A 9,052-nucleotide genomic window follows, 5' to 3' on the forward strand; every position below is an offset into this window, starting at 1 on the left:
GCCATTAGATCAGGTGGTTTTCATGCAATATGAGTGCAAGACCTCTTCTTCTGTTTCATTCCTCTTAAAAGTAACTTAATTATCAAATTCTGTCAGAAGACTGCCAGACTGTATGGCGCTCAAAAGTATTCAATCAAAGATATCATAAACAGAATATATACCTAAACCGATAAGGTATGAAACATTTATTCACAAGCAAGTAATTTAGGTTGGACCAGAAAATCTCTTTCATAATCTGGTATTCTGCCAAATTACTTTAACTTTACATCTAAAATTATAAAGTTATGGCTTCTACAATTATGGCGGGTTTTTTTCTTTTTTCTTTTTAATAGTTGACAATATTGTTTTACTTGATTTATTCTTGTTTATTGTCATCTCTTGTTTTTCTACTTATTTTATTCAACCAATTTAACTCACTGTCAGGCTAACCCTAATCCTACTTTCAAGTGTCCCTACACTCAAAAGTACTACTAGTATGAAGATAGATTGAAATTAAAAATCCGGTACATACAACATATATCATTCATACATGTTATTAGATAGTTCATTAAACAGTAGCAATAATGGCCATAATCAAATCCTAATGTAAACATTTAGCATATTATTTCTATCATACTTTAGGGGTTGATGTTCTCTCCATTGAAAAGCACCAAGTTTAGATATAAACTTTTCTTTTAACAAAAGTCATATATCCTTGTATTTTTATTTACAGTCCTCACAGCAAAACCTGTACAGATACAAGGGGAGGGAATTTAATTAAGGCCTCAGCTAAAACATGGCTGCAGCACAGACATGGTTTCCTTCATTCCATTAGACCATCAGCATCTCTCTCACATGCAAGCACATGCCAAGAAGAAAATAAAGTTATCACCCGCAACAATGGAGGTGGTTCTGTGGCTTCAGGCCATCGCCACTGTGGGCGGAAGCTGAGGAAATGTCTACAACTGTGTGCTTGCCACCAATCAAGTGTTAGGGAAAAAAAAAAAAGAAAAGAAAAAAGAGGAAGATTTGCCCTGCAAACTACATTTTAGCAGAACTATATGGCAAAATGGTTACTTGACACCAAGTCTGAGGCAGTGAAGTAACATAAACACAAACCGTGTCCATAAATTGGTGACCAAAGATAATCAGTATAACATATTCAATTAGAATATCATTCATAAAGAAAGCAAAAAATGCTTGTGTGAACATTAGATCAGATTAAAAAGTTGAGGAGTTTGAGGAGTCCAAACACTTGGCATCGTCATTAAAAAAAAGCATATGAAGAAGCATCGATAAATGCACGTGAATCATAATCTAATCGAATTATGAGGCAAGCAATGATTCACAGCTATAATTAATAAACACTAGTTAGTCCGAGGTTCACAAGTTCGACGTTGGTCAGACAAACATGTTTACGTGCATTTTAAACATCCACTTCTGGTTGGATTAACACAATTACCGTTTGTTTGTTTTTGTCATGTTGTGCAGCTACATGCAGGTGTGTTTACCAGACTGTGGGTCTGAGCATCTGTTTAACTATCTATCTAAAAGTTGATGTAAAAAGCATGTGTGGAAATATAGCTCATTAATAGGTGTTGAATATTGGCATTGGCTGTGGTTAAATGTTTTACTCGTGTGTTTTTGGTCTTTGTTTCAATGATTCGCTTCTCTAAATACTACAGCTCCACTTCTCAGTCCTGTGAAGCTGGTAAAGAGGGGGGGGGCAAGTTTCAATGCTGTTGGGAAAAACTAACTGAAAACTTAGCATGGTCCTTAAAGAACAGACATCAATAAACTTCTGACTCTTTGATGAAAAGTCAGAAATGATTAAAGCAAGTCGGACTCACTGGATGCCAGAAAAGGTGCTAAACATCAACTATCCAGTAGGTGTTGAGAAAATTGCTTTGTGGCGGTGTTGGGTAAAAGAGAATGGTTCTGTCATAGTCCGCATAAAATGCAGATCACATTACAAATCAAATCCCATTTCTAAACTCACTGCTGGACAACAGTACTGGAGAACTGGAAAACTTGCTGTTATAGCATTGTTCATTTTAGAATTACAATATACAAGTTAGGACATATCTAAGATTAGTGGAGAATCTGATATCAGGGGGGGTAAAGATCCCGACCATGTTCAAACTAAATCAACTGGATGACATGAGGGCCGGAGAGGATGGGAATTAGAGCTCTTGCAAAATAATAGTTAAGTAATAGCATGTGAATGAAATGCTGCAGGCTGAGTTGGCTGATTCACTGCATGCTCTATATAAAAAAATAAATAAAGAAAGATAAATAATAATAAATATATAAATAAATAAATAAAATAAAAAAATAAAAATCACAAAGCCTTTGTGCAGTATTGTCCACCAGGTCTTGTGCACAACAGTGTGGACAGACAAGCAGAGGCAATGGGCAAGCTTATCCCTCAGTAAATACACAGGCACCAGCCTGTAGCCTGAGGACACAGACAGCACTGGCTGACAGTCAAGGCCTTTTACAAGTTATGGAAGGCTGCACGGGAGATCGTTCATCAGTTTTAAAAGTGATTCATGATTGCCGAGAGGAAACATGGCCACCTTGGGTTACATACCAACATGGTGTTGATGCCATATGACAGTAAGAAGGAAAAGATACAAATCAAGACTGGTTATAAATAAGAATCAGTTTCATTGGTAGACCTTTTTTAAATAAGCTTTGGACAAGTTATACACTTTTAAATCGTATCATAATAGAAAGAGGACTATTTGAGAAAATCAACATCGTATTGACAGACGCTTATACAGTATTTAAATAAGGCGATCGACATCAAAAGCATTTCCAGACGAGTGGATGACAGTTTCCAAAGCTGTAAGATCAGCCTCGAAATCAAAACTTTTATTAGAACTGGTCAGCTTTCATGCATGTCATCAGCAAATTAACTCAGACAGCAACAAAAACATGCCACTATGCAAATATACCTTTGATATTTAGAACTTACATAATCAACCTATATGCATCGTAAAAGGACAGTAGAGTGGAGTGTTTATCATTTTATAGTTTGAAATTTGAAATTTAAAAAAATAAAAACTGCATCATTCCAGGTCACACGGTCGGTGAAGCAAAGTGTGGTCTGCTCTGTCATCGGGGACCTAATTGGAAATCAAACACTGTCAAATATGACATTGTTAAATGCTATTCTGTCACGAAATATCAGACATTCCATTTCTTCCATTCAGCAATGTGTTACACTTACAATATGATGATCTAAGCGACGTGTGTTGCGATACGACACAACATAAGCAAAACCAAGTTTAATAAAAAAGAAATAAAGAAAATATTGGTCAGAATATTTTCCCCCCGCAAATTCTCTAAAATCCTTCAGACAGAGGGGGGGGGGGGGGGGGGGGGTTTATGAAGGTGTGTTTACCAGAACAAAAAGGCATACTTTCTTCATCGTTTACAACTACAGATAACGACTCTGACATGACAACACAATTTCATGACTACAGTCATCTGTCAGCACTCATTGTCTTCGCTGTCCACCAAGCAGCTTACGATCCAGCTGTGTCAACATTGGCATCAGTGTCATTATGTGAGAAGCAAATCACCTCCAGCAAAACATTTATCTGTCTCCTTCTTGGCTGCTAAGTTGAAATTCTCCAGCAGCCAGTTTGACTGGTAACAAACCGAAAGTGCTGCTGTGACCCAAACTGGTGTGAGCGGACAAAATCAAAACAAGAGCTGCATACGAAGCACGGGTTGTTGGACATAAACAACAACAAAACTATTTCCTTCCCCCAGATGGCATTTTTTGCCTTTCAAACTTTGACATCAGATAATTCAAATTTCACGAAGGAGTGAAACCAAATCATTTTTATTGCAAAGTTTTGTAAAAAAAATAAAAAAAACTAGAACAGCAGCAAAGTGACACCTGCTGTCTGTGTAACTGCAGTTACTGGAGCAGACAGAGCAGACCAGCGTCTCTGAAAATCACCGTCACTCTGGGATTAGGCCTATCTGTGACTAATGCAACAGTTCTGACGTCCACTTTTTAACACCATTAGGAAAATCTAGTGTTACGTTAAGGAAAATACACAATCAAATACAGCAAGAGGTTTCTCTCACTGACCAACCCTCACCCCGGCCCATCACTGTTCATCACAAACTATTTAGCAAACCACATTAGTTGTCTGGTTGGAAATTCTAGTCTGTGAGGATTTGCCGCTTTTCTACATCTCGTTCGGTTAGAAGACGAATGTCCTGGCCAAAGAGGTTGATCTGAATACCACCTTGCATATTTTCTGACAAAGCAAATGATTGATTTAAGGGCTGATGAATGAATCACCACTAAACGTGGTAGCTCTGTCAATGCTGGCAAATCTCTGATTTTTGGGTACACATGCAATGCTTCATCCAAATTGAATTCTCCTGCAAGTATGGCAGAGATTCTTTCCTGAACTGAAAGACACACCCATTAATATTTACATCTTACTAAGCAAAAAGGAGAGGACTTTACAATTCAAAAGGCAACAGCGAATAGAGCAATCTGTCCGTTAGACCTTCATCAACAAGCTGACTTCCCTTACCTGTGCAAAGAAGCACTGGAATCCCCATTTACAACCATTAGTCCCTCAATTCCAATCTTTCTTCAGACGACACAGCAAATGGTGACAACACCCCAGTGCCGCCACAACACAAGAGTGAGAGCAAGACTATGCCGGCTGGTCAGGCGTATGGTACTCCAGCATCAAAGCCATCACCCTCCCGCGTCTCTTACATAAGACACCAGATGACATCCAAACGGGCTTGGGGAGGGTAGGATTAAAGAACAAGGAGGAAGGAGAGAGGCGGCGAAGGGGGAGAAGGGGGAGGGGGGATGTACAGTGAGCAACAGACTAAAAGAAAAGGAGGAAGAGGAGGGAGTGTTCGACAGGAAGTCAATGAACAGCCAACAGAAAGGCAGAGTGAAAGGAGCTGGTGTGAGGGAATAGAACAAGATGTGTGAAAACATACAGGGAAAAACACATGGGGGGGCAAAGCTAGTATAAGGAAAGCTTAAGTGTTACTTCTGTGGTCCAAAGTTATAATTCAAACTAGCAAGAGCCACAAAGGTAAAATTTTACAGCTTTTTCTGATTTTACTTCATGTGTGAACATTGACTCAGATAATTCACTTAAACTTCAGTGAGTTTAAACTCACTGAAGGTGAACTCAACAGACACCCAAAGACCCAAAGTCGATGTCAGTCGGTCACTCATCGAGCTCAACGGTGAGCTCTCCTCAGAAGACGTCATCACAGGGATGCGTGTCCAGCACTTAAATCTCAGAAAATATGGTTTCTTTAAACAACAAGAAGTTTGCTGTTAAAGGGGAATTTTATTTGAGCTATTAATTAAGTATATTTGGCTTAAGATTGGCTTTGATCAATAATTTGGTCTATAAGATGGCAAAAAAATAAAAAATTTTAATTTTATGTTAAGAAAATGATAATGTTAAGTTCCTCCATCATTATTTCTAGATTTTTACTCTGAAACAAAACAAAACCCATTGTTCATTATTTAGACCAATAAATGATCTAATCTTTACATCTGATAACTTTGAATAAGTCAATCTGTTTTTCTTCTTTCTCTGTTGAATGACTCATAACTTTCTGTTGCAAATAATACATCAATACTGAACTGCCAACAGATTTAGATCTACCCTCAACATTTCCGTCTTCATGCCGTTTCAGAGAAGAGAAAAATAAATTACTTATCTTCAAACTATTTTCTGCTTTAACAAACCGGGAATTCTCCCGGGAAAAATTCTGTAGGTAGTGCAAAAATAAACCCAAAAATAAAAACTAATATTTAGAACTTAAAATGTAATGCTATAAAATAACCTAAATGATGGGCTGTCATCACTCTCCTCGTACTTTCTCTTTTCCCAAACCTGCTCTCTCAGCAGTGTGCAGAATGCTGTTGAAAGCTGCAGCATAGCTAAATCATGGCTATCTGAATACTATCAAGAAAGTAATAGAGATGCAAAGCTCTGGGTAGTTATCGGTAACTGCAGGTAGGGAGACTGACACATGGTGACACGATGGACCAAATCCCCAAATCTCTCTTTCTGCTGGAAGGTAGGCACACAGGTGGCTGCGTTGTTTCTCTCGCTGTGAGAGGAATGAGTCCGACCAAACAGGAGGCTCCACCGTTACTCATATGAATAAGTCGGCTCACCTCTCCACCACTGTGTTTCTTTTTACAGCCAAATATTCCTTCTTATCGTTCTTCTACGGTTCCTGGCTAATTTCACTGTGCTGCAGCTGCACTATTACTCAGCAGCAACACTCCGTTTTGTCAATACAGTTCAGAATAATATTCAAGGGCCTTGACAAGCAACAAAAATCAGGCTTTAATCACACAAAAACCTTGTGAATTTAGTTTGCATCATGCATCTTTAGAATTGTGGTATGAGTTTGAATCAGTTAGTCCTTCTTGCCATTGTGTGTCCTACTGCGAGACGTTCACGCAAGCCCTAACAAAATAACAAAACTCTATCAAAGAGTATTTTTTGCCAGTCGTGTTATCTGGGCACACATCAAACTAAGTATTTGTCTCCATCTTTTTACAAATGTTGATGTTTGCAGTTCCAAAGAAAAGCTAAGAGCATCCTTTATGGCATCTTAAAACTATTCAATTTCCCCATAAACTGATTATCCATATCACAGCAACAATTTTTTCCTGCACTATTGTTTCACATACTGAAGCTAAACCGGTGGCAAGAGGATACTTGTCTCAGAACAAATCATTTCAGAAGGAATCCCAGATGAACAACTTCAAATCCTCTGACAGCGCACTTGTTTAGAAAGTCTCCTTTTGCCGTTACTGACTGAATGCTGCAATCTGACAACACGAGTCACACGTGGGATAATTATGCCCATACCATCGAGTACAAATGAACTCAGCAACTTTTAAACTCACAATCACATCCATACAGAGCTGATAAGGAGACAGTTATTACACCAGTGTCACCATAAACACAGCAGACTTTGGATGCTGACTTATCTTTGCCAGCACTGGACCTGCCCTAAACATGGTGTGGCATCCTAAAACGTTAAAGATCACCAAGAATCAGAACTCCAATTCTAGGACTGTGCCTTCACAAATCGCAGTGCAAATGCCTTAGCATGTAAAATCATTATGCTACACTTGTTACAGGACTAACACAGAGAATGCATGGTGAAAATAAAAGTAAAGCTCACAGAGAAATCTTATTTTACTCAATCCAGCAAAGTTCATCCAATACACTCCACCAACACCTACATTCATTATGCCTGTTACTCATCACCCCAGCTTTTACACCGTCAACAGTGGTGTTGATGATTTCTCTGACTGAACACATACAGCCCAATATGCTGAAATAATGCTGGTCTATGTAAGAAAACATGACAGAGCAGTGGCGTATGGGAGTCAGGGGATAGAGGGACACAATCTCCGGCAAAGTCATTCAAAGTTCATGTCTGATTGTCGCCACATGTGTGAAAGTTGACTTCACTTAGCAGGGAAGCTGAGCCCTGACTCATAGCAGGTTCACAGAACATTTCCACTCATGAGAATTAAACATTAGCTTTTACTTTCGGGAAACCCAGTCATGACAGAGTGCTTGATTGAGACTAACTCTGCCTTAAAATATCGGTCACTTGGCCGCTACATAAGCCAAATAACAGGAGGATAATAATATCCATTCACGATTCAGTGTGATGGAACATATTTATTGTTATCAACTATTGCAACAAAGTAGGCGATCAACTGCAAAAGGTCAAAAATCAAGCCGTTAAAAGCTGGCTTTTCAGCTTGGCCATGTTGGGCCTGTCAGCAGCAAACTTGACAGCGCGATAGCCTTACTAACGTTAACTAGCTAGCAACATTAGCTTCCAAATCAACCCTAAAATTGCATCGTATGACCTTAGCTAGTTGTCTCCACTGAGTGCATGAAAAATTTAAATGTCCCAGATATGGAGACAATCCAGCATTTTATTCCAGAAATCTCCAACTTTGTGTCAGAAAACGACATTTTAGGTCGCTAGCTAACGTTAACGCTACGGCTATCGCACGCTAGCTCAAGTTAAGCCTGTAGCCTTAGCTTAATAGCCGCCAGCAGCTAGCTTTCTGTGCATCCTGCAAAGGAAACACAAAAAGCTAATCTAAAACAATTAATAGATAAAATCTAAATTTGAAAGTGTGCTAATGAGATAACATTACCTGGGCGGGCTTGGGCGATCACCCATCATCCCAGATGTAAATACTTGGACAGTGCTAATGCTGCTACTGTTAGCTAGCGCTCACAGACTGACACACCGACTGGGCTGGGAGACACACACCGTCCCGAGTCCCGACCCGTGTCCCGACCTGAGCCCGACAAGCTGCAGCCGACCGAGTGGCTGTGAGCTCTCCAGTCGTAGTACTTTACCTTGATCCTCTGTGGTTCGCAACGGAGACGGCGGCGAGGAGTTCTCCTATGTTTGGATACCTATCTAGGCTAACTGTTTGGCTGCCTCCAGCTCGGTGCGAACAGCCTCTCCCCAGCAGCGACTGAACAGCAGCAAAATCTCGGCCTCAAACAGCCAAACCCACGAGCACCTTTCCTTCCAACGGAATAACCCTCAAACTCCCATTAAGAACAAAACACGGCTATATAAAACGATTAGTTTAACGCAATTACATTCCTGTTACTGATTTAGCTGTTCGTCTTCCACAACCCCTTAAATTTTCGTGTTTTCCGTTGCTCGTTTTTGATTCGGGGCTGTTTCTTTTCAGCCTATTGTCAACACTGCTGGGTTGAGACCATGGCACACATAACAGAAACGCACCGTAGCGTGCTAGAAGCGTTCACATCAACGTACGACAGCGATTGGTTGCTCAGAGCAATGTCAACGGCTATGATTGGACGCCGAGTCCTGTCAATCAGCCCAGAGGGAAACGAGTCTTTGAATCTGTTGGTTAGGTAGAGAAGAAGGGACAAGGGAAGAGATCGAGGCAGAAAGCAAAGCGATGTGTGTGTGCGTGTGTGTGTGGAGTCTCCTTCACACAGCGTGCCGGAATGAGGCTAAA

At 40.0% G+C, this 9,052-nt stretch overlaps 1 protein-coding gene across 5 annotated transcripts in view; it reads right to left on the bottom strand.

Annotated features, from left to right (window-relative positions):
* ppp2r5eb (protein phosphatase 2, regulatory subunit B', epsilon isoform b) overlaps positions 1-8,817 on the bottom strand; it is a 47,298-nt gene extending 38,481 nt beyond the window's left edge. For 2 of the 5 annotated variants that reach the window (XM_075448769.1, XM_075448768.1), the window contains exon 1: positions 8,412-8,817. Coding sequence is in view for 3 of the 5 variants with exons in the window: in XM_075448765.1 (XP_075304880.1) it covers positions 4,548-4,585 (38 nt within the window). In the remaining 2 variants the exon portion in view is untranslated. Of the gene's footprint in view, positions 1-4,547; positions 4,642-8,203 lie in introns of those variants that run through there. The other 3 variants (XM_075448767.1, XM_075448766.1, XM_075448765.1) reach the window with 2 other exon arrangements.
* Positions 8,818-9,052: the final 235 nt, after the last annotated feature.

The sequence above is a fragment of the Odontesthes bonariensis genome, chromosome 17, assembly GCF_027942865.1.
Source record: "Odontesthes bonariensis isolate fOdoBon6 chromosome 17, fOdoBon6.hap1, whole genome shotgun sequence".
NCBI lineage: Eukaryota > Metazoa > Chordata > Actinopteri > Atheriniformes > Atherinopsidae > Odontesthes > Odontesthes bonariensis.